We start from the raw sequence: 26,876 nt of genomic DNA, 5'->3' as shown, positions 1-26,876 counted from the left end.
CAGTCCTTGGAGGCACAGCAGCTTTCAGATTGTGAAGGAGAGCAGCAGCAATTCTTCTCGTCCAGCAGGGCTTCAAGGTCAAGCGTCAGTTAATCCAGTTACTCGTCGTAGTGGACTTCAGCTTCTGAACACGATTCCTAGCAGTGAGAGGTCCCCAGATAAACTGTTGATCTCCCATTCATTCCGCTGGGTCACACTCAAGCATCCAATCACGACTACGGGCATTCATGCAGGCAGGCAGCCAATCAGGCACACGAGGTATTCAGGCCATTCACTTCTCTCCAGACACTCACAACAAGTTATGTGTAGTGGGACAAGTACCGACCCATCCAGCACTCCAAGCTGCATTCATACCGGTTTCGGGCAGGGTTGTCTAGGTCATTGTGTCAAGCACCAGATACTAGACACCCACAACACAGAATGCATATTCGTCACACACTCTATTCACCCACGTCCCACCCACAGGAGGTACCCACAACATACATCACCGGGAAGGCTCCAGCTAGTCTGACTGGGCCTTCACAGCAACACCATATATGACACTTCCATCCAACAGCCAGTCACGGGGAAGGGACAGAGTCAGGGCTTCCCAGGACTTTGGGAAAACAAGGTAATGGGTAATAGAAAGCAAGAGGTCACTGGGGCCATCTTGTTTTCCATCAGGAATCAACTGATGCCAATGGCAGGGCCGGGGTATCCCAAAATGGAGGATACTCCACGCACCAGTAAAATTCAGCATGGAGCTGCCACCAGCCCATACCCTGCTCTGTGGGCCACCCACAGGTGCCCAAAAACATACACTAGGGGCACAGGGTTGTACCCCCACCCATGGGTGCCATAAGGGTATCCCACGGGTCCGTTCACCAAACCAAAAGAAAGAGAGCTGCACCGCCAGGAGTCCCAACATGAACTCCTGCGCGGAAAACAGGGCAGAACAATTGACTGGATAGCACAGCAAAACTGCCCACTCATCATCACAGGAAACAATCCCACCCCATGGTCTGACCACCGCATCATCACCTTTAGCATCCTCACCACTAGCTCCCCTGCTGCCCCCTCACCTCAACCGCTCCCACCCTGCCTCGCCAGAAGCTCCCGTCAGCTCACGAAGGAAAGGCTACTGCCCTTCCTCCAAGGCCCAGCCTTCAGACCACCTTTTTCATCAGACCCAGAAACACTCGCAACAACCTATGATGTTGCCATTAAAGCAGCTATCAACTCCATTGCCCCTCTCAAACCTCGCAAATCCAAGCCCACTACCCACTCCAACTTTTGGTTCACCCCTGACCTCCCCACACTCCGAAATGAGAAAAAAAGACGCACTCGCACAGTGGCAAACGTCCCACTCTGAAAAAGACAAGATGATCTTTAAAGCCCTATCCACCAAATACAAAAAGGCAATCACCCAAGCAAAGGCCAAATCCTTTGAATACAGAATCTCGGAAGCCCAATCTAGCACAAAAGAAATCTTCGCCATTTTCAGGGAGCTCGAGACACCCACTCCCGCCCCCCAGAATTTCACCAAAGACAAAGACTGGTGTGATGAAATACAATCGGCCATGCTAACCAAATTAAGCCTCCTCAAAAACAAAATACTAGCCACTAAACAAGCCTTACCCAATAAGCATATCCCCATCCCACCACCTGCCCCGGATCCCCCCTACCCTTCTCCTTCAAACCCATTCAGGAAAAAGACATCATCAACATAATGAGGAACATCAAACCCTCTAACTGCAAAGGTGATGCATGCCCAGCCTCCATTATCAAAGACTGCACGGAAGCGCTAGCTCCCTTCCTAACAGCCTTTGTGAATGCCTCCTTTACCACAGGGAAATTCCCCGCCTCCCTCAAGGAAGCTTGGGTACACCCTCTTTTGAAAAAGCCAACTCTCGATCCCACCTCCCCCAACAACTACAGACCCATCACCACTGTCCCATTCCTCCTCCAAATATTGGACAAAGCAGCCTACCTGCAGGTCCAGCACTTCATTGAAGAGAACAAACTCCTTGGACTCCGCCAATCTGGCTTCCGCCCCAGACACGGGACCGAAACCGCCCTACTTGACCTGAAAAACCATATGGACCATGCTAGAGAATTGGGTAAACCAGCACTTCTCCTACTCCTTGACCTATCCGCAGCCTTCGACCTCGTGGCTCATAGTGTCTTATGCCATCACCTTTCCTCCACTGCCAAATTCTCCCCAGAGGCCACAGCCTGGATCACCTCTTTCTTACAAGACAGAACCATGCAAGTATTCTCTGACCTAGCCGCCGCATCACCAACCATTATACTTTGTGGTGTACCCCAAGGCTCCTGTCTCTCCCCCACCCTATACAACATCTTCACACGACCCCTCTTCCTCATCCTCGACGCTATGGGCATATCCTACACCAACTATGCCGACGACACGCAGATCCTCCTCACTCTCACAGGGAACTATGACACTGACTCCCTGACCCTCAAAAACCTCTACAACACCATCCAAGCCTGGATGGCAGACAACGGTCTATGCCTCAACTCTGACAAGACGGAACTCCTCCTGGTAGGTTCCCTCGACACACTAAAAAATCTAGATGCCCAATTCAGCCACTTCACCATTGACTTCATTAAAATTCCAGTCTCCGACTCTGTCAAAACTCTGGGAGTCTACCTGGACTCCAGCCTATCCATGGATAGACAAGTCAGCGCAATAGCCTCAGCAGCTGCATATCATGCCAAACTTATCAACGCAGTCAGACCCTTTCTCTCCAAAGAGAACTGCACCAACATAGCCAGAGCCATCACCGGCTTTAGGCTAGACTACTGCAACGTACTCTTCCTAGGAACCTCCAACAAAAACGTAGAGAGACTACAAGTAATACAGAACAATGCTCTCCGGGCAGCCCAAGGCATTGCTAAAAGAGAACACATCTCTGAAGCCAGAAAACTAGCCCACTGGCTCCCAATAAAGGAAAGGATCGTATTGAAAGCCCTGACACTGACCCACAAGTGCATTCACCTCACTGCTCCAGCATACCTCTCTCAAAGGATCCACCCCGTCTCCACTACCAGGCCAACCAGATCACCGTACACCAACATGCTCTCGGTGCCACTAGTAAAAAGAGTAAAAGCGGGCGGATCCAGCTTCCCCTATCTCGCGCCCACTCACTGGAATGCCTTACCTCCCACTATCCGAGGGGAGGCCTCCCTCACCACCTTCCGCAAAACTCTGAAAACTACCCTCTTCACATAAGACCCGACACACCAGCACGAATACTTATCATATATGTTGTAATATACGTCCCAATGCAATATCTGTAACAACAGTACGATATCTTGTAGTATTCATAATGTGTTAACAATCGCTTTCATGCCTGTACCATGTAACTAAGTTATTGCAAGTAACAGCACCTCAATGCCCCTGGGCTTCTTGCGCGCTATATAAATATAAATAAATTAATAAAATAAATAAAACACGACAGAACACACAATGAAAAGCAGTAAAGGACAAGGATACGGAGGCCCTGTCCCTCCAATGCATTTCCAGCATCACACTGCGTTTCTAGAGTTGATTCCAGCTCTACCTTTTCACAAGTGTAACAGTTTGTGACCAGTGATTTTAGTTCAACAAACTCTTTACCTTTGTGCAAGACTTTGATTATCTAAGAAATGCCTCAGCTACAAAGACTTTGCTTCAATTGACTTTGGCTGTCCTGGCTCCCTGCAGACTCTTCTATTCCACTTGACTTTGATTCTTACTGTCCCTCATAGGTGATACATTGGTTTTAAACTAATAATTGCTGGGAAAGGTTTTTATCTAGATTTCATTGGAAGATTGAAAGTGCTCCTATGCTTTGAGAACTTGTTTAACTGTTTTCCTTCCTTTAACCTTTCCTGTATGCAAATTTCAAATTTACAAAGTGCCATAGTGATATAAGTACAAGTACTTTCCTAGTTAGTGAAGTCGACCCAGGGTGTGGGAAGTGTGTATGAAGCATCTTTAAAGAGTATCTACTAGCTTTGTGATAATTTGGAAAAGTAATTTAAAGTATATTTGATTGCTACAGATAATGCCCTTTTTAAAGAATGCTTATTTAAAAACGACTGTTAAATAAATATTTGTTTTACTAGAAACCTTGTGTAAGTGTTATTTGGATACTTGTATTGGTAGATTTCATTGTTACAGCTTAACAGTTCACATTTACCCCTCTTGAGATAAGCCTGGCTGCTCAGTCACTCTACCAACTTGTGTAGTGCAGGACTATACTATATATATATATATAGGTGGGTTGTCTAATACCAAGAGGACAAGGGTTGTGCAGTCTCCCTCAGGGTTACTACATCAATTCTTGCCTAACAGGCTGCACTTCTTTGTAAGGGTCTTGGCTCCAATGATGATTTGTCAAATGACTGCAGAAGTCCTTTTATCCAGCATTTGGCCTGGAGTCGCCCTTAGGTCCACCAATAGTAAGGAGCTGCACCATTCAAACTGGCAGCAGCTGTCCTATCATGGACTGCAGAGGTCAACTCATCTGCCCAACAGACACACCCTGGTTTGGATGTAGACTGGGTCCAGGTAGACCAAACTCCTACATCCTGCCACAAACCCAGTCCACCACTTTTACTGGGAAAGGCCTTTCTCTTTATGGCAATTCCTGACCCGAGAGTGCAGGAAGAAGGGCAAGGCACAAAATGGCCAAAGGACAGGCAAACATCTTGTGGCACGCCCATTTTAGATAAATGATACTCCAAATGCCATTATGCTGTAAAGTGCAAAAATGCATGAGTAAAAAGTATAAAACACCATAGAAAAATATCTGCTGCCACCAGCCCAACCTGAACCCATTGTACTTGTAACCACATAGTTACAATAGAAAATGTTACAAGGAAACAAATGTATCCTAACAGCACTTCACTTTAAGGCGATGTCTGCTGATTAAAATACAAGAATTCCAACTGCGCATGCGCGCCCGACGCATGCGGACCTAACTGCCTCGGCTCCCGGGTGCCGCTACAATTATCCTGCAAGAACTCCCGTTAAAGTGTACCATTTCCACCCCGGCTCTGCCCCGGGGGTAGTGGATGCAGTAGAGAACCAGTGCCTGCAACCCCGAAGAAAATCGGAGTAAGAGACGTGAGATCCTCCCCGAAGTCGGCAGACGGACGAGGCGCAGCCGTTGAGGCCCTGGCGCAGCGCCCGCCCCCTCCACGAACCCTCCTTGAGAAGGCACACAGAGACAACCCGACTCCAAGAGCCGGCGCCCTACAGATACCGCTGGAGACCCACGGCAATCTCCTCCATCGACCCGACACTGGCAGTGGGCGAATCCTCAAGGAGCTTCTCCTGGCCCGTCGGCGAGGTGAGCGGGCGAGGCTCCGCGGCTCGAAGGCCCGCACAAATGACTACCTGCGGCTCGGGCCTACGCTGCCTGTCTTTTCCCCTCTGCCCCCAATCAGCAGGACAGCGGCACCGGGGTCGAGCTGCAGCAGGACAAGGAGAACCGGGGGGCTGCGCTCCCCCATGGACCGGAGATACGCTGCCAACAAACTATATTAAGGCACAGCCAGCACACGGACACACGACGGGCCCCTGCGCTGCTTGGGCACACCCGCTTGGCATACGCTAGCCCTTTTCCAAACCCTACATCCACCCCTTGGGTGAACACTTGAAGCGGCTGTACCCACACTGCACGGGGCTGATCAACCGCGACATGGGGAAGGAAAAGATCAAGCGACAAACGCTGCAAAGCAAAATGGACCTCTACACCGCGGACCTCAGCCCCCAGAAGACGAAGGGGCCGGCAACGAGCCTCAGGACTCCCCCAATTTCCTTGACGGACCTCATGAGAGCGATTGGGGAATCGAGGACATCTGTAACGCTCACCTGACTCGCACGGAGGCGCTGGTCTAGTCTGGGTTGCTGTGGCCTCTTCGAGCGTGATGCGCAGAACTCGGAACACCGACTGAACAGGACCCTCAAATCTTGCTTGTCTGGCCCGTAGGAATATCCTTCTGCAGATGAGAAAGGGGATTAACAGTCTGCAGACTAGTGTGCTTGCTCCCCCCTTGCCCCCTTCGTTCTTCTCTAACTTCCTCCGAAATCCCCGGTTGAAGCTCACTTTATGGTTTGAAAGGATGAACTCTCCATCCTGCTTCTGGTGCAGGGGCGCGTGTTTGTCCAGTTACTTCACTGGTTTTAAGAATGGTGCTGGCAAAATCCACTTGACTTTTCCGAGCGGAACGCCGTAAGTATGAACATTACAAAAGTTCAAGTGTTGAGCCTCCTTTTCTGTTGCCTTCCTAACCTGTGATCTGTCCTTTATTTCAGGTGCAGAATGAAGGCGATGAGTTGAGGGATTGAACTGCCGATGGTAAACTCAGGTGAGTTAGCAATGGGGGCGATCCCTCTTAATGTCTTTATATTCCTCCAGTAATGTCTTTTGTCCTTTCCCCATAGGGGCCGGGGTGCGGTACCTGCCAACGAAGCGGCACCGACCCGAAATGAGGAATGGTCCACCAACAGAAGGCCGGTAAGTGTTATAGCGGAAAATTAGGCTTTCCTCATATGTTCCTTCTGCTCACCTTTTGTCTCTTCTTCTCTCCCCTAGGCGCAGAGATGTGGCGACCGGTGCAGACAGTCGAGGTGGAGCCAGAAGAACTCCCGAGGACAGGTGAGTGAAGTGCGGCGCTGCAGCGAGCAACGCAGTGCTTTTAAATGAAAGTCTTTTCTCAGGAACGCTGGCGTGAAGGTTCCGGATGCAGGTACGAAGTTTGATAAAATTCTTGGTTTTTCACCTTTCTCTTCTCTTCTTTCCTTCTAGGTGTTCCAGGATCGAGGCGGGCGTGGTTGGAGACCAGATGCAGGAGCAGACACGGTGAGCGTTCAGCTGCTTGGATGCAGAACAACGCGAAGCGTAAGCTACTGTCTGGGCGTGGCTTAAATAGCCCCCAAAGTAGTTCCAGGTAAGTATCCTTCCCCGGCCACGCCCAAGTGGCAAAATAGTCCCAATGAAAAAATAGTCCCTTTCAGGTCTCAGGGAGGCCTGAATCTAGCAGCATGGTCTGCATCAGGTAAGTGCACAAAACACCTTCCTTGATGAGCCTGGCGCCTATGGCGCCAGGACTGATGTCCAACATGAGCCTGGCGCAAAGGCGCCAGGACAGAGTCCAAAGAGCCCCTATAAGGGGCCGCTCCGCTGGGCTTTTACCCGGGGGCATGATGCCTGCTCCCAGGGGTGCTGGGCCTGGCCTGGTGCTCCGGGGGTAGGCATCATGGCAGCACTCCCCCCCAAGGCCCCTCCCAAGGTCGTTCCCTCTGGAGGTTTCGGTTTGTTTGGAAAATTCCGATGGAACCTTTTTACCAGCCGAGGTGCATGTACGTGGTCGCTGGGTTCCCAAGACCTTTCCTGAGGCCCGTACCCTTTCCAATCAATTAGATAGAAAAGTTTTGATTTTGAGATCTTAGAATCCAAAATGTTCTTCACCTCGAATTCAGGCTCCCCATCTATCTGGATTGGTTCTGGTGGCTTTATTAATATGGTTCCTGGTTGCACTAGTTTCAAAAGTGACACATGAAAAACGGGGTGAATCCGCATGTTAGCTGGTAGATCGAGCTTGACTGCCACTGGGTTAATTATAGCTTTGATCGAGTAAGGGCCCAAATATCTTGGATTAAAAGTTCGAGGTCCCTTGAGCAATAAGTGTTTGGTAGCCAACCATACTTGATCCCCTATTTGGTATGGAGGCGCCTCACTCTGATGCAGATCCGCATTCTTTTTGTATTTCCCTTTCGCTTGTTGCAAATGTGCAGTTGCATCCTTGAAGGCTTGAGTTATCGTGGAATGCAAATGGTCCACTGCGGGCATTTCAAGGCTCAGAGGTGAGTCCAGGTCTGAAGTACGAGGGTGATGTCCATATAGGGTATAAAAGGGGCTTTGTCCAGTTCCAGAGTGTACCGAGTTATTGTATGCATATTCGGCCACCCATAAAATATCCTTCCAATTACCCTCCGATTGATGCAACATACATCGTAGGTATTGTTCAAGGGTCTGGTTCGTTCTCTCCGTCTGACCATCGGTCTGTGGGTGGTGGCTGGTTGACACGGTGCACCGCTTGGAGCAACAACTTGCCGCGATCACCCAAAAAATTGCCCAACTGGAATACCGTGCTGAGGACAGCGAAGGGAGAGTGCGGCGCAGTAACCTCAGGATCCTCGGAATACCGTAGAAGGAGGAAGGCCCCAGCGCTGAACTGTTCCTGGAGGATTGGCTAACTCATGTCTTCGCCCCCAAAAAACGATCCAAATTCTTCTCCATAGAAAGGGCGCACAGAGTCCCCACCGGCCCACCTACCCCACCTACCCCGGGCGCCCCGCCTAGAACGAAAATCGCACGCCTGCTGAACTACTGTGATCGAGATGCGATCCTACAAATGGCAAGGGCCTCCGGCCCGATTACATACAACGGCTATAGGGTCGGGTTCTACCCCGACTACAGCAAGGAAGTCCAAAAGGCCTGCCAATCTTTTGACTCGGTCAAGAAGAAACTTCAGTCGCTTTCTATCAAAAATGCTTTATTTTTCCCGGCATCGCTCAAAGTCCACTATGAGGGCACCACTCATCTATTTTACACTCCCAAAGAAGCATGGGACTGGCTGGAAACCCAAGTTCTCACGGATTCCAGAACGAGGCGCACACCACCGGGCCCACCCACGCAGAGGCCCCGGCCCGAGCGGCTCTCATCCCCTCGATCTTCGGCCAATGCAGACAACGACATGACGGGGACCCCCACGGAAAAGGGGTAAGGCCCACGTGTTGGGGGGGACTAATCTGCAACGTATTAACATGGAAGCGCTCACCTAGCGGCCGCCGCTCCTAATGCGGCGCAGGCGTTATCGCAGTCAGGGTTATCCCAAGGAAGTTTACCAAGTTATAAGTTTAATGTTTGGGTGACAGGTGCTCCCAGTTGGGGGGGGGTACAGGGTGTGGGGCGTTTTGGGGACCTAAGGAACCATGGGACAAGAAGGCTTGAAGCCGACAAACGTAGGCAAGGAAAGCAAACACTGTCTTTGGCCAGGACCGTGGACGCCATTATCAGCCAGTCAGCAGGCACCTCAATGCGAGGCAACCCTCGGATGTCTCCCTTGGAAGGAAACCTCCTTATGTCCCCAGAAAAAGCGCAATTGCTACTGATCCTTCCAGATGTCCCAACAAGAAGACTCACGCAGATAGATTGAATTCCAACAAGTTAACCATACTGTCCTGGAACGTCAATGGCCTCGGCTCCAGCATAAAGCGAAGATTGGTGCTCCAGTACCCAAACCGACACTCGCCAGACATTGCCCTCCTAAATGAAACGCATTTGATAGGCACAAACGCCAAATTTTTCAAAAGATCCAATTATTCGCATACCTACCATGCCGGATTCACGAGAGGTGCCAGGGGCACGATGATACTCGTTCACAAACGATTTCCCCTACAGGTAAGGAAGATCAGGACCGACCCCCGGGGCCGGTATGTACTGTTGCTAGCTGATATCTGGGGCGAGAAATGGGGCCTGGCAGCAATCTATGCCCCCCCACGCTGGCGAAAGAACTACTTTCCGAACTACAGAGCTTGCTCCTGGAAGAAGAGGCTGATACTTGGGTGATTGGGGGGGACTTTAATAAAGTAATGGACACCACAGTCGATAGATCCTATAGGAGATCTGGAACCCGCCCCACCTGCACACTGCTCGCCGCGTTCGCTGAGACCTTGGGACTGACGGACACATGGCGTTCCCTTCATAACAACGAGACTGGCTTTTCCTTCTATTCGGGCGTCCACAAATCGTTCTCCAGGATCGATTATGCCTTTATCCCTCGCAACATAAATCACAGGCTTCTCAAAGCTGTATTCCTTGCAAGAGGCATTTCGGACCACTCTCCGCTCCTCCTAACCATGAAAAACTTCTGCCACCACCCAGACCGTAACTGGCGCCTAAACGCATACCATCTCCGCCTCCCTGAAATCGCTGAGGAGCTTGAAAAAAAGACAACGGAATATTTCGAACTCAATGAAGGCTCTGTGGACTGCCCGATCTCGATCTGGGAGGCGTACAAGACAGTCCTCCGGGGGGAAGCTATCTCAGCGGTTTCCACCTATCAACAACGTCAAGTCCAGAAGGACAGTGAAGCAGAAGCACGAGTCCTGGAGTGTGAACGGCAAGTCCTAGTACACGGCACCCAAGAAGCATAAGAGGCGATGCTCACGGCGCAAGATGCCCTTAGCAACCTATCTCTAGATAATGCACGAACTGCCCACCAATTAGTCCGAAGCCAAATATATGAACGGGGTGACAAAGCTAACAAGACTCTGGCCTGGTTAGAGAGACGCGAACAAAGCAGGGGACATGTACGGGCCATTAGATCTCCAGATGGAACACTGCTGACAGAAGACTCTGACATTGTCGAGGCATTCGCCGACTACTACAAAAATCTCTACACCCGACCCACTGAGAACCCGCCAGTTGAACCCTCACGCTACCTCGACCGAATCGAGATTCCGATACTCCCACAGCACCAATCAGATCTCCTGAATGCTGACATCACCGACACCGAGGTGCAAGAGGCTCTGGCACAGCTCCAGTCCGGGAAAACTCTGGGCCCCAACGGAAATGTGGAAATGCCTCGGTGGCACACTATCTACCCACATGCACCGGATGTTCCTACGCAGCAGAGAGCTAGGAGCACTCCCCCCAGACCTCAAGAAGGCATGCATAGTAGTCATACACAAGCCTGGAAAACCCCCGGAGGAATGTGCCTCCTACCGCCCGATATCCCTGATCAACAGCGAGGCCAAGGTCCTCGCCAGAACACTTGCCAATAGACTACTGCAGGTGATTGACACCCTCGTTCACCCAGACCAATGTGGATTCATGCCCAATAAATCAACTCGAATGAACTTACGTAGAGTCCAATTGGCGCTGAGCAGAGCGAAAGAAATACCAGCCCCACTCGCCCTCCTGGCGGTGGACTTTGAAAAGGCGTTTGACTCTGTGGGGTGGAAAGCTCTGTGGGCGATCATGACTAGGATGAACCTGGGGCAGACATTTATTTCACGGGTAAAACTTCTTTATGCATCCCTGGAGGCCATGGTGAGGGTGAATGGCAGGTCTTCCAAATCATTTCCCTTGGGTCGGGGCACGAGGCAGGGGGGCCCGCTATCCCCACTCCTCTTCCTCCTGGCCATTGAACCGCTAGCAAATGAGCTTAGAGCCAATACCAACTGGACCGGTTTCGTTTGGCCGGAATGGGGAGAGGACCGCCTTTCGCTCTATGCGGATGACCTTCTCATATACCTCAGTAACCCGTGCATCTCATGCCCGGCTGTCTCCCTCATTCTCAGGGAATATCAGAATTTTGCAGGGCTAAAGATTAATGATTCCAAAACCATCTTCTTCCCGAATCAGGGTATTGAGTCTGCGATCCCGGAGACCTGCCCATACCAGGTCTCTATTAAGGAATTTAAATACCTGGGTATACGGCTTGACCGACGCTCGAGGAGTTTCCCCGACTTAATCTACAACCACTAATTAAGCGGTTCACCAGAGACACCCCCCATTGGTAATCACTTCCCCTATCGTTAATGGGTAGAGCCGCACTATTCAAAATGATGACCCTCCCCAGGCTGTTTTATGTTCTTCAGAACGCCCCATTCCTCATCCCCCGAGAAACCTTCACACTCATTGACAAGTACCTACACACACTGCTATGGGGCGGGAAACAATCCCCAATCGCCCTCGCCACGCTCCAGAGATCAGTATGGGAGGGAGGCATCGGTTTACCCTGCATACGCACCTATTACCTTGTGACACAGATAGGAGTGGTAAACGACTGGATGCACACAGACCCCACATTGCCACACATCCGTATCGAACTGGAGATCATGGCCCCGTTAACACAGCTGCAAATCCTGTACGCCACCCATGACCAACTCCCGGCGCTGCCCAAAATGACCCACCATATACGTCGCGCTTGGCGAGACGCACACAAACTAATCGGCTGGAAAGGACAGCCAACGCTATCACAACCCATATGGCACAATGCGCTCCTCCCGGAAACAGTGAGAATGGGCCCCTTTGGTCACTGGCATGCAAAAGGAATACACACACAGGAAAGCACAGGTGATACAAGGGGGTCGCCTCCTGGGCTTTGAGACCATCTGATAACAATTCGACCTGGTACCCATTGACCGGTTTCGGGATGCGCAACTAGCCCACGCTATCCGCACCCAATTCCCTGACACGACACTCATACCCCCTTTCTCCCCCATCGAGACCAATATCCTCCCGCAACGCATCTCGTCTAAGGTCACCTCCACTCTTTACCAGGCCCTTAACTCCTTCGGGGCTACACAGCTAGACGGGCTCAAAGCAAAGTGGGAAAGGGACGTAGGTCACCTTGAACCTGAAGATTGGGTTGATGCATTAATGTGTCCTAGAGAAATTGGTATAGAATCCAATCTTAGACTAATACAGTTGAGAATCCTCCATCGCTCATACCACTCACGTACTGTAATGGCCAGATGGGGTGGACTAGAAGACGCGACATGCGTTCGATGCAAAAATGAACCTGCCACCTTCTACCATATGATATGGGACTGTCGGGTGTTACAGGCCTTCTGGGAGGACTGTATTAGCACAATTTCTGCCGCTCTGGCGACACCAATCCCCAAGGATCCCAAAATGGTACTCTTAAGCATCTGGGGTGAAGTAGACCTGTCAAAATATGAGAAAATGTTTCTGGCAATTGCGTTTGGGGCGGGCAAAAGACTTATTGCAGCTAATTGGGAATCTGCCGACCCACTGTGCCTGAACCGTTGGAGCTAGACAGGTGCGTGGCTTCAGAGCGCCGGATTTATAATGCACGGGTCTGCCTCCGTAAATTTGAAAAAATATGGGGTAAATGGCTAGATGCTCACTGAGATCCACTGGTGGGGGTAGATCAATATCACTGCTAGCATTGGTTACCTGCCTTGTTTTGTTATTGTCTTACGGTCCTCTGCCTTATGGGCCTCTTCTAACTGTTATTAATGCTATGCTGCCTTTATCCTAAGTATGCTGATGATCCATGTTTGTTTTTCTATGTTGTGTTGTTCAAACTCAATAAACAGAGTTATAAAAAAAAAAAAAAAGAATTCCAATAAGGGAGACAGGGTCTCCCAGTACCAATAATCTTAAGGACTGATCAGTTTCCCCATAAAAGTGAGCAAAAGGCAATGGACTAAAAGCAGAGGGCTTTATTTACCGCCAAAAGGTCAGGTCAGGAAGCAAACTATAGCAAAAAGATAGGGTACCCATAGACGTCTATGGGAAGAAATCAGTAAAAATACAACCTTTTTTAACAGGAACATAACAGAAAATGGACGTGTTTAATACACAAGACAGGCTTACTTGGTAAAGCATAGATCAGTTAGGTTTGCACAGCATGTTATATAGCACTCTCACTGTTAAATGCTTACCCCAAATCATCATGAAATATGCTGCTTGATGTCAGTCCAGTCAAATTCACACTGGCACCAGCTTGATCTTGTTGCCGACTCGTAACTACACTCACATCTCCTCCAGCTACAACCTGAATAGTTTAAACACAAGACAAATGAGTAAGATAGTCTTCGCACTAACCCCAGACACGCTCTTTTCAAACTATCATTTAAGCTATATTCACATTGTTATAAAAAATAAAACTTGAATTAGTGACCAGAAAAGCATTTTAAAAGTGCTAATATGTTGGTGCTGTCAAAAGGATCAATATGGTAAATATTATCTGTACTTGTAGCACATATAGTATGTTATGTTAGGAGATATTTGTAGAGCGCCTATTGCCATTGGTATGGCATTGCAGTGCTGTGAGATTGAAAGCCCTTCGGAAGACCGCAGTCTGCATTGAAAGTAATGAAGGAGTGGTAAGATATGCGTGCACATTTATAGCCAGATCGAAGGTAGGAAGAGAATGGCTATGTCTCTAACAGCAGCCCATATTACAAAGGAGTGAGGACAGGTGCTGTGTCAAATATTCAGAGTCAAAGAGTAAATGATGTATTACTATCCCTGCGGGAGGTCAAGGATTCAAACAACAAGAATATATCCAGTTGCTATAGGCATAGGGTTATATTGCTGTTGTTGAAGGGAGTATTATCTTCGCCAGGGACAATCAGTATTCATTTTCTAACAAAAAGAAAGTGTTATGAAGCTGAGGGGGAACAACAAACACAGAGGTCAATGAAGGTTCTCATCAAACAACAGGACATATGCATACATCAGTCAACTTATCACTAGTTTCTTGCCGCCGAGGGAAGAATGTAGGGGACTCCTAGAGGTTGACAGTTCCCTTGCAGGGGACAGTTTGATGGGGGTACTCTTGTTGGGCTCTAGGAAACCAAACAAAAGGTGGGGGCATTGGATGGACTCCTTGTCCTTCATAGCACAAAAACCAAAACAAAGGCAACCAAATAGCAGAAAGGTTTGTCCTTGGGTTTTAAAGCAGGCAAATCAAAAGACATTTCTCCTCTTTAGATTCCAACAAAAAACAGATCAAAATTAAGTCCCTTAGTGCTTCCAGCAGAATCAAAAAGTGGGGCCCCTGCCAGTCAATTCTTAGTAGGTTATCAGTGGGGTGTTTAAGTGTCCCATAGTCTTGGTTATCCTATTTTACCTTGTCGGTAGGGTCCTGTTCCAGGGGTCATCAGTTGCCATTGTCCACATCTGGTGATCACAGAGAAGAGGCTGGAGGTCACAGAGCTTGGACCCATTTTTCTTTCCGCTGGGCTTTGGCTCGTTAACTGGACTGGAAGGTGGCAATTCCAGATCTGATCTGGGAAGTGTCTTACTGACGCCAAACGCTCACTTCCTTTCATTCTCTACATACTTTTGCAACAATCTTGGCCCTTGGGTGCTTTCCTTTGCTCCTATACCGATTCTCACTCTGAACACCTACTACCTCTGCGCCACTTGTGTGTACCTCTTCCAGTCGACCAAAATGATCCACCAGGCATCTAGCATACCTGTGGCACCTTCACTCCCTCTCAGCCCTCCAAGTCTACTGCTCCTCTTCAACTGCACCACCATAATCTCTACCCCTTCTTCCTCCAGGTCTGTCACCACCTTCCTGTGTTAATGCTTCACCTCTTTGTCTCTAGTCAACACCTCCTGCTGTTGCACAACCTCATCCTGGCTCACTAACATCTCCTCTGGTGCATTGCCACCTTTTTCTGATTCACTACCACTTCCTTCCGGTGTCATACCAATTGTAACGGATTAATTACCTTCATTTCCTTGTTTCTCACTAGTTCATCTTCTGAATGTCTTACTGCTTCCTCCAAATTCAATACCACATTCGCTTATAGCCTCATCAATTCCTCCGCTGGATGTTTTCCCACTTCTCGCGCCCTTGTCTATGCCTCTTCTTCAGCTGCTGTTCCCCACTACTTCTGCCTTTTCTCCAAATCACCTCTACTCCTCTACACCACCTCATCTTCTCCACAGCAAGACTCCTCTAGCTTTCTCAACACCAGCCACCTCTTGCCAGCTTCCCTGACCTCCACATTGCTCCTTCACTGCACCTCTGCTCCCTATGATCACCCACCGCCTTCCACCTATACCTAAATGCTTCGACCTCCCATCTCTGACCGTTCTCTGTTGTGTGAGAATATTCATTGGCAAACGTGTTGAATTTGCTCATCTCATAGGTGGTACTCTGACCCCAATCTATTGGCCCATTCCCCTCTCAGGCCTAGAAATATCTGTAGCAGCCTCCATCTTGGATCTGATGCTCAACCATTCATGCTGCCAAACCTGAAGAGCTGAGATGGGCACTTGGCTAGTCTCTGGGGTTAGCAAGTCCCATGTTTGCATGTATGTTTACATGTGAGCGGGAATCAACGACTTTAAAACAGTAAGCAACCACTTGAATTACTTTAACTCAGGAGTAATGCGGCCCTGCGGTAGCTGACTGGAGGTCCCTAGCGTCTCATTATTTGATATGTATCTCTCAAAATCATTTGTTAGGACTGTTAAGATAGATTTTTAGAACCAGCCCTGAGGACAGATTCTGAGAGGCCACCCTATTCCGATGAACAGATATAGACACTTATGTCTAGCCCAACTCTGTCTGGGTAGTGTTAGGGGAGTTTTCCTAAAGTTCCACTTGGATGTACGACTTTAGTAGGCTATCCAAGTAGTTTGTAGATCCCCAAATCTTAGTATCAGTCTGTACTACTCAAGGACCTTGGTAGAGTGGCAGAGCAGTCAAGCTTATCTTAAGAGGAAGATGTGAGCTTAAGGTAAGTACACTGAATCTAGCCAGCAATGCACATCAAAGAAACACTTACACATACATTTATATTAAGATATAGATTTATTAGATTTACACAAGATTCACTGTTAAATACTTAGCACAATAAACCAACACACATAGGTATACTTTTCAATACTTTCAAAGGGTCACTTCTTAGTTGGTGGTTGCTGAACTCATGCAATTTTTACAGGAGTTTGACAGTTCTATCGGTAATAACCCACACCCACAAAGTAATAAGGGAATTGTATTTAGTCTGCATACACATATAAGATAGTGATTATTTGAAGGAAAACAGTTGCTTAATATGTTCCTTGTAGAGCTTCAGGTTCTAGAGGCGGTTTCCCTGCACAGCAAGTCTTTTAAAGTCAAAAACGCAACCCTAGCTAAGACGCAGTTCGGAGTGGCTTAAAGTCTTGAAAAGCAGCAGAAGTCAAAAGTTCCTGTGGATACTTCTAGTATCTATGAAGGATGATACAAGAAGCCTTAACCAACGTTAGAGACCCTGTTAAAGGACTCTAAAGGGACACAAGAAGCGGCTTGGGTCGGAGGTAAGAGGGGGTTGCCCTGGACACCTCAATGTGCACTCCAATGCTCTGGATCGACTTTCTGGAATCAGATAAGCAACACCTTTTCACCCACAGTACCTTAGGTTAGAAGTCAATGTTCTTGGTGGATGCTCCGCAATGTTGCAGCTCTGGACCCGACCTCTGGATTCCTTGGTCTGATAACTGAAGGCAGGACGATGGATGGGATCTCTCAGCAACAGTGTCGAGGGACTACTTCTGGCACCTCTTTCAGCAACTTCTCTGGTCACTCTGCGGTTTTGGCACCTTTTCTGCAGCACCAGCAAAGGACATGATTAGCCCGGTCAATCTTCTTTGCTTCCTGCAGTCCCATACTCGAATGAGGGGGTCTTGGCGAGTTGGATCGGATTTCTGGAGTGTCCTTAAGGGCTCAGCAAAGATTTGGACGGATTCAGACTTTCCACGATGCTGAAATAGGAAATGGGCCGCAGGTCACCTGGTATTGGGGTTCTGCAGCTCTGGAAACTCACAAGACCTCAGGGGATGGCTCAAATCAAAGTTCATCTTGGGACTGTTTGTTCCCACCAGCCAAAGGGAAGGAGTTGTCCTCTTCGTAGCTCCTCTGTCGCATGGAAAACGAGGTCAGGACAGCATTGGTCACTTCACAGTGTTGCAAAGGGTCTGCAGGCGTCTATGGTCGTCTTCTTCTCCAGTGGTCGACTTCCTTTTCTCTCCAGGAGCCTCACCTTTTATACAGTTCCAGGACACACTCCTCTGCAATCTCTCTCAGCAATTTACAGAAAGTGGCGTTTGGCTGCCAATAAGGACAGCCAGACCCCCAGTGGGAGCTGGTTCTATTCAGGCACTCTGGCAGACAAAGGACGGGGGTGGAAAACTCCTCCCCCACAACCTGCCTGCCCAGACACTCTGGAGCCTAGGCAGGGACACCCAAGGGTTCCCGTCAAAGGCAAAACACACACACCAGCGACCCACTCCCAGAAGAATGGCTAACAAAGAACAACCATGCTAGTAAAGGTGAAAAAAGAAGGGACGCCCCCAGTTGGTACTTGGGTGCCCCTATTATGCACTAGCGAGGCTATGAACAAAGCCTGTGGTACAGCCATTACACAATAGTTGGTCAAACACGTACACTGCCACCAGCCATAACTAGTAGATTGTCTATGTGACTAAAAAGTCACAGGAGCAACACAGAAGGAGGAAACTAGTTATCCTGTTTGCACTCCACATAAGGTGGTGTGTGCCAATCTCTCAGAATATAAAGCGTTTGGAAAGATACTAAGTATCTCTCTATCCTTAAGAACTGTAGTTTCTCTAGGATAAAGAAAAGAATCTTAAAGGAGGACCCTAAGGGTCCCCTGCAACACTGCCCCCATAAGGAGCTGTGTGCTGCAATAGTAAAATACAGATGCCTTTAAGTGCTATGGAGGAAAATAGACTCCATAGGCCAGGTAAAATACAAATAATAGAGTTCCAAAAGACAAGAGCCCTTAAGAATGAATGAGTGCAAAAAGGCTCCATTAATTCAGGGTTTCACAAAAAGTGCTGGTGGACTCACTAGGAGAGAGAGGATGAAGCATAAAAATGATCCATCTCCCTAAAAGGTAATGTGACTGAGCAGCAAGGCTTAGAAAGTGTGGGGGGACCACCACCACCACCACCAGCACAAGCTGGTGTCAGTGGTTTTACAATGAACTACCATGATTTTTCCCGACCGCGAACACCGGTAGCTAAAAATCACGGGAGCCATGTTTTTCATGATGGCGCCTTACGCCACTTTGTTTAAACAGGTCCCGGTCTTCGTTTTTTGCCGTTTCTTTGTGGAAAGGTCCTTCTAGTGTTTGTCTCTGCACGCCAAACCAGGTTTGGTCCCTTTGTTCATATGCCTTTGGCGGGCTTCAGGAGTGGAGACCGCCTCTGGTGTCTGAGTGTCTGGGGTGGGCAGGAAGTGAGGGAGGTGCCCGAAACTCCCTGTGCTTAGTCTCCTAGGAGACCCAAATGCACTCTGGCATGATTGGCTGGCTGACTGTCCGGCAAGGACAGCCACCCTGCTGGGTGAATGACAGCTAGGCTGGAAGGAAATTTAAACTGTTTAGAAGGCGAGTCTCTTGGACTGGAAAGCAGAGTTGACCACTGGAAGGAAAGAACCGAAGACAAGCTGGAAGAGGACGGCTGCTGCAACTCCTGGACCATTGCTTTGCCCGGTGAAGCCCTGCTGCAGGTCCGAATTGCCAAACTCCATTTGACAGAGAAGCTCCTTCAAGGACGGCTTCTTCCTTTGAGTTGGTGGGACCAATCAACTCATAAGACACCTGGATACCATTAAGATTAACCAGGGAGAGGGATACCAGTTTGTGCTCTTGAATCTACAGCTACTGGAACTGAAGGGACTCCATTTCGTTTGCTTTCTTCAACGATCCCATGCAGTGCAGGAGTCCCCAGACGTCCTCCCTCTTGTCCCCACGACTGAGGCCCAGGAACAGCAAGATCTGTGGGAACTGCCAGGAACCAACGACTTCAGCAGCATTTGTTTCTTCATACAAAGGTCCTGTGCCAACCCAATTGAGAGAACGCCACTCTCGCGGTGAAAGTTCGTGAAACTTTCCCAACTTACAGGCCTAATCAGCTTGTGACCCAACAAATGATTCTTTTTCGCCTAAACTACTTCTAAGAACTTTTGCAAAGACTTTACCGTTTGATACCAGAACTGCTCTTTCCTATCCAGAACACTAGCCCACTGACTTTGGCCTAGGCCTATTGACTTGAATTGAACTCTTCTGGTGAACTGAAACTATTTGCACTGTTTAACAATTATATGTGATCTATTCTACTTACCTTGTCCTTTTTGCCCACTTCTAAGTAACTGAACTGCTATTTTGCTCCTACTTCAGTGGAGCTCAAACTGTCTCAAAATCTTAGATTTTTGCATGGAAGTGTATTGGGTTATATATTAAGTCGCCTCCTTCCAGTGAAATGTTTCCTAAATGATTGTGTAATAAATTAATAAGTGTTTTACCAAGAAACCTTGAGTATAAGTGTCTACTTGAATCACTGTAAATGAAAGTCCTCTGTGTCACTACTTGTACTGCTCACATTCACTCTTGAGATAAGCCTGGCTGCTCAGATCGCTACCAAAAACTGTATGGTACAGACTTATACCAAAGGTGGGTCTTGCTTACACCTGTAGTCCTAATTGTATATGTTGGTCCCAGAGGGTACTGCATGCAATTTTGCCAAACAAATACAAGTTAGGCAGCATGTATGAAAATGCAGTTATTTATTTAGACATTAGACAAACGTACCAATAAAAAACCACAGGTAACACACAAATGCGTTCCCTAATATACACATTCACTTTGGTGTGCCCTACTATGAGAATGAACACTTTAACTTTAGGATATAGTTCTATTAGTTTTAGACTAATGCAGGGTAGCAAAGCAAGTGAATAAAAAGAACCAAAAAACTGATGTGCTGAAAAAGGTGTTAGAATCATCATAAAGAGACTTATAGGTATACAAAGACTTTCCCTATCTAGAAAATACATGTCCCAGTGTAATTCTCTTCAGAAGACTAGGAGAAATGTCTGGACAATAGTTGGCAAAGCCAACAGGCAGTTTTTAAGAAACTCAAAGTTAGAAAACAATTAAGGAAAAGTTCTAAGCAGATCATCTCCCAATCCAACCACCTTACGGGACACCCTGGGTACGATTCTTGAATTTCACCAATCACGTTCAGGCATACAAGAGGTAGGGGACTTTACCCCTGTTAAACCCTAGAGAGGATGGGGTAGGAGCAGGCATATTTACTCAACCCATGTGATTCACTCAGGAACCACCGTAGAAGGTCCTGAAATTGCTGGATCCCCTTTTCTCGAGGCTTGGTTCTTAGAAGGAAGTTCAGGGATCTTGGGTGTAGGTGTCACTTTTAGCATTGGGTTTTACGTCTGGCTAGTCGGCAGTTCCGTACGATGGATTGGGTCTGGACAATAGACAGGTGAACATCTCTACTGGACTGAAGTAAGGACCATCACTCCGGCGACTACCTCAGAGGACCCCTAGGATGCGATGCACGCTGTGATCAGTGATTGCCACTGCGAAGAAATGGCAGAAATCAACACTTGTGGTGGAAAAAAAGAAAGTGGTCCTGTTAGGCCGCTCTTTGGTGGAGAGCTGCAAATGCAGGGAAGTTATTCTTATTTTGGAAGTCATATCAGCAGAATCCCAAGGCTCAACTCAGAACGGTGATGGATGCAGTGATTTAGCCCAGGAAGAAACTGGTCAGCCCACAGATTGGAAGCCTTTAGAGGTGTCCCAGAACCAATAGCAGGGTCCTCAAGCAGGGGTCAAGAGTGGTTGTTCACACTGATCCAGGGGTCAAATCATCAATGAAGGTCTTCTGGAAATCAGAAAAGGAGCAGAGTTTGGCCTGGACTGTTGAAGAAAGCAATGCTGGCTGGCTTCCAACTATGAGTTCCGGGTGTTCAGCAGGATGCTCCTCTCCGTAGGGGTCTTGGCTCCAACAAGGACCTGATGAGTCGCTGCAGGAGTCCTCCTTTTATCCAGAATTCAAGATGGAGTCTTCCCCAAGCCCACCAATGGTAAGGATATGCAACATTCAAACAGGCATGGGCTGTCCAATCATGAACAGCCTCTGCCCAACACATCACCACTGCAAAAGACACTTTGGCATGAATGTAGACTGGGGCAAAACAAAGGAGGTGATGGCGAGAAGATTTTGAATCAATCTGAACCTTTGCATTGCTTTGGGCAACCCCCTAGACCATTGTTCTTCACCTGCCAAGCCGTTACAGAACGGATAAGACCATATGCAAATCAGGCTTGGTCCCACCCAATAATGCGCAGTCCATCCTAAACTGATTGTGCTCTCTTCCAGAAGGGATGTGACCAAACAACCCGAGACATGTTACAGCCTCATGGGGCATCATCAGTGTGGTGTAGCTTAGGTCTCAAGGCCCAGAAGGGACGGGAGCCACGTCTGGGCATACACATTCCACTCGAGATGACTAAAGGAAAACAAAAGAGGCAATGGCTGGTGTTAAGATGGATTAATAGAATCTGTTCTGGGGACAGACTGTAGGAGGCCACCCTAGTTATAGTGAACAGAGTAACTCTGAGAGGTTAGCCAAAACCCAATCAGGGTAAGTGTGGAGAGCAGTCAGGGCTATTCTCAGGAGTGTGTGTGTGGGGTCATGGGTCCACAATGAGTCCGCACAGTGACACACACAATAATTCAATTTAGACAAGTAAGTACAAAAATACTATATGTATTCTAGGCCCAAAACACACACTAGGAAATGAAACAAGCAGGTGATAACATTACACAAACTCAATTATAAACATGTATACAATCGCCATAGGTTCTTAGAAATGCATACAATACCATATTCAACAAAAAGAAAGGCAGCAGTGATGCAGTAGAATGAAACCAAGTCACAAGAAATATACCTTAACTTTATAAGTCCAATCTCTATGATGAGTGGGGCCTTGTATTCAAAAGTCACAAAGCTCCTTCTTAGAAAAAGCGGTCTGCTTTAGCAAGAGTTCTTGTGTTAGTGAAATGCGCCAGAGAGATATTCAACAATGTTGCTTGTAAGTAAAATAATGTTCCTATCTTTCAGTTGGAACGGAAACCAACGTTTATTCTAAGGTGTACTCTAAGGAAACCAAGGGGAGACAAATGCGTTGCGATTATTTATCTCTTTGACTCTGATTTTCCCAGGAACCTAGATGGATAGACTGGGGGTTGCTGGATGTAGGTTTTTCCACCGTTGGTTCTAGTGAGAGGTGCTCAGGAGCTGGGGGTGCAAGGATTCTTCAGCTCGATTCAAGGAACTGAGTGCAACCCTTGGCACGGAAGAAATGAAGACGGTACCTATGCAGACCTCTTCAGGACACTTCACCAGATAGGCAAGGCAAGTTCTAGCGACAGCCACCACACACGGGAGACGGCCGGTGTCCTTCCAGTCGCAGTTGAAGACCTTCCAGAGAAGGATCCCTTGAAGCTGGGAGGATGAAATGCAGCAGGAAGGCGACTTACACCACAAGCTGGCAACTACCAATGATCTGGCAATGAATGCGAATGGCGGCGTTTCTAGCGAAGCAGCCCACTGGAGAGCTGGTCAATCCACTCGGTGGTCCAGGGACACTTCTAAAGGCTCAGGACAGCTGGATCCTCGAAAACGTGTCGAGACTGGTTAGTCCCACCAGCCGATGGGTTGAAGCACCGCTCAGGGCCTTTGCCGATCAGACAGTCCAGTAGTTTAGGGCTTCACTGGACCAAACCCAGGAAGGGATGCTGGGCCGCCTCTGGAGTCATTAACGGATCTTCAGACGGCAGCTCTTCCACACAGGATACTTGGCTCCCACATTGATCTCAAGAAATGGCTGCAGCAGTCCTCTTCTTATCCAAGAATCTGTCTCGAAGCAAGCCGTAGCCCACCAAAGGGAAGGATATGCACCATTCAAACAGCCAGCAGTGGGCCAATCAGGGACCACTGTGGGTTTCACTCATGCCCCACCCCCAGACTTTCAGGCACCACAGATGTGGAGTTGTACAAGACAGTCCCACCCCTTTCCTGAGCCACAAACACAGAAAAGCATCACTAGCCCACGAAAGCAGCAGATTTCCAGGGCAAGTGCATGACCTTATACAGGATTTCCTGATCTGAGAAGGCAGCAAGAAGGCCAAACAACAATACGGCCAAAGAACAAGCGAAAATCCTGTGGCGTGGCCATTTTAGGGCATCAGCCACACCTAGTAGCCAGGCGCAGTAAACGTGAATGTGCACACTAGAAATAACACACACATGGTAAAAATATAATTGTTGCCACTAGCTTGTCTTCGGGCACATATAAAAGTAACCAAAAGTCCCAAGTATAAATGAATAGGGTGATATAAATGTATCTCCTCTGCACTGCATTTTAAGATTCGATTTGCACGGTTAAAAAGTTACCAAAAAGGTAAAAGGTAAAAAGGCAAAAGGGAAACCTAGTTTCCCAGTACTGATAGTCTGAAGGACTGATCAGTTTTCCCCATAACCATATGAGCTGAAGGCATCACTTCCCTGTAAAAAGTCAGGACTGTTTCAACAAAAGCAAAATGTTTGGGGTCCTTAGAATATGGAGGGAATGTTGCTAAAAGAGACATTTTTCCTAATAGCTGTAAGATTTTGAATTATTCTGAGCCTCTGGTAATCGCTTTGGCCAACCCTCCAGAACATAGTTCTTCACCTGCTAAGCCATTACAAAACAGGGGAAAGACCATATGCAAATCAGGCTTAGTGCCACACCCAAAGGGGCAGTTCAGCCTGAACTGCTTGGCAACATCCCTTCTGCACGAGACCACAAGCAACCAAATACATGTTTCGGCGTCATCAGTGAGGTGTAGCTTGGGTCTATAGGCCCAGGCACGGGACCCACGTCTGGGCATACCCATCCCACTCGGGGTAACAAAGCAAAACAAAAGAGGTGATGGCTGGAAGGTTTATGCTTTCATAAAGTCGGTGTTTTTGTTGGCAGAGAATGTGCATAAAATAATTTCGGGTTGGGGTGGTTCTGCATTACCCTAAATGCAATCTAAAATTAATTCACTGGCACAGAAGGAGCTCATAACCATTGACAGACAAAAGGTCGAGTGTAATGTGGAGGGCCTGACCAACATGGAAGAATAGCAACTATCTTCCCTCACTCACCCACAATGTGCACAAGATCATGCTATAATGCCACATGACAAAAAAGTCTCACAAAAAGCCTAGAGGACAACATTCATTTACACAGTATAAAGAAGGAAGATATTTTGCAAGAAATGGCAAAAGGAAGGCATCAAAAAGTCAATGCGTACACAAGTCCCTTTAGTTGAAAAGAGAGCCTCTTCGAACTGTCAAAGCAGAAAGCACGAATCAGACCTACTCCAGGAGCCAAGCTAGAACAAAAAGCCAGCAATATAAAAAAAAAACACAATCTAACAAAGACAAACTCATCAGTGATTGCCACAAATGAGTAAAGTGGAAAAAATAGCAAGCATATGTAAATGAAAAAGCATTAGTGGTGGTACTTAAAGAGCAATACAACTCAAAGGCATCCATTAAGGTACATGTTCCCTGGGCCTTATCCACTTCATAAGCATTGCAGAATAACTAGAGAGGGTTGAAGAGCGCAATGATTAAAGGCACTGCGGAAATGATAGAGGGCTTGGTAAGTAAACATACTTGTAAGGAGTGCAGCATTAGCAGGGGCTTTAAGGCTATTCACTGTGCATGCACAATGAAGCATCAGAGGAGGAACTGTGAAAGCCTACACACTTCACGAGCAGCTGAAGTGAGTAAATGCAAAAGTAAATACAGAGACTAGTGAAGGGGGAGGGGGAAAAACAGTTTGAAACCAATTCGTCAATATAACACGAGTACTACCTGAAGCTCAGAAAATCCGATGTCCATAGTAGAAAGTGCAAGGCATTACCATGAACCTGACTATGGCAGGAAGACGAAGAAAGGGTTACTGATGTGAACGATTTCAGAAAGGAATAGTCACAAGGGCTGGGGGAAGGAGGACAAGGTGATTTTGCTAAGGATTGCCTGGATGGAATTGAGGGTTGCTTAGCATGGGGGCAATGGAGTCTTGCTGGAAAGACACAGGAAGCAAGAAAGCGAGCTGACAAAAAGTAGATTCACAAACCCACAATCCTAAATCAAAAGCTGAGAGCATGTCACTGTGGGCCATATTTCAACCCTGTGTATATATTTTCTGGAAGGAATGGACCCTTGCCTCATTTGGGTGGAGTGTCTTGCACTACAGAGGTGCTCCTTTGATGGCCAAAGTGGTGGCAGAGGATGCCCTTCAACAAGTACACATGTTTCAGTGGCAGATGGATGGTGGGAAGAAGTCCAGGGATTGAGGTTACAGGATGGAACTGGGGTGACCCATGGAGAAGGGAACCACAACCACTCTGTGATGCTGATACTGGAGGGTGTACATGGAGAATCCCCCATGCCCCACTATCCACCCCTAGCCTCGTTTGTATGACAGGCTCTGCTGTGCTTGAAAACACCTTGGCTGCCTACAGAGGAGTCATCCACTAGGAAGCATAATAATGTGAGAGCTGCGTAAAAAACTGCAGGATTTACTGGGCCACCACAGCAGGTGTCTGTGAATCCCAAGTTATCAGGGAGGGCTGATTCACTACAAGACACGTGTTCATGAGCAGCACTCACCAAGCAGTCTGTTGGCCCTGCACGTACCCACTTGCTCGGATACAGACATATCAGAAACGTAAATCCTTAAATGAATTAAAAATACATGAAACTTGGAACATCACTACCAACAACAGTAGCGTCTCCCGCCACAGGAACTGAACAAAATGTAGTCAATAAAACAGCTTATTTTGAATGCAGCGTAACAAAAGAAACATATGTAAAAGCTATGCGTAAGGATTTTACGAAAGTTTCATACATCATGCCTGATTTTCATTGATTTGTATGGCGGATAGACAAATTGTGTTTCCGCTGCTCCCTTCCCCTCCGCCATACAAATCCTCCAGCATTTGCTCCTGAACGCATTTTCATGTGCTGGAGCAAAAAGTCTGCGGACTACATAGGGATCCACTGTAAATGCTGCCTACGAAGTGTACATGTAAACTGTGAGGAATCTGAGACCGTCCTCCCTTCTTCACATAATATATCCTCCCTCGAGATGGCCACGGAAAGGCAGTCGCTATCGGATACTGACTCTGGGGGTTGATATGCCACAGAGGATCACCTGGGTGGAGGAGACTTGGAGGGAGGAGATGAGGTACCCTTAGATGGTATTCCCCTTTTTCCTCCTAAAATGTCCCCTCAATCCCCCAGACCTTTGTGGGCTATTGTAGGTCAGATCCCTATTTTCCAATTGACATTAATTCATACAAACACCACTTTAGTAGTGGGAAGAGGAAGAAACAAGAACAGGAGACAAAAGAATCTAGAACCAATAACATGGGGTATAGTAGTCAGAGAACCAATCAACTTGG

At 47.8% G+C, this 26,876-nt stretch overlaps 1 protein-coding gene across 17 annotated transcripts in view; it reads right to left on the bottom strand.

The window, feature by feature from the left end:
- MPDZ (multiple PDZ domain crumbs cell polarity complex component) overlaps positions 1-26,876 on the bottom strand; it is a 1,735,289-nt gene that overhangs the window by 107,151 nt on the left and 1,601,262 nt on the right. For all 17 annotated transcript variants that reach the window (XM_069626067.1, XM_069626068.1, XM_069626072.1 and 14 more), the window contains one exon: positions 13,478-13,590. In XM_069626067.1, coding sequence (XP_069482168.1) covers positions 13,478-13,590 — 113 coding nt within the window. The remainder of the gene's footprint in view (positions 1-13,477; positions 13,591-26,876) is intronic.

Source organism: Ambystoma mexicanum, chromosome 6p, assembly GCF_040938575.1.
Source record: "Ambystoma mexicanum isolate Mex_15411 chromosome 6p, UKY_AmexF1_1, whole genome shotgun sequence".
Lineage (NCBI taxonomy): Eukaryota > Metazoa > Chordata > Amphibia > Caudata > Ambystomatidae > Ambystoma > Ambystoma mexicanum.
The sequence above is the reverse complement of the archived record's forward strand: the minus strand, read 5'-3'. Positions and strand labels throughout refer to the sequence as shown.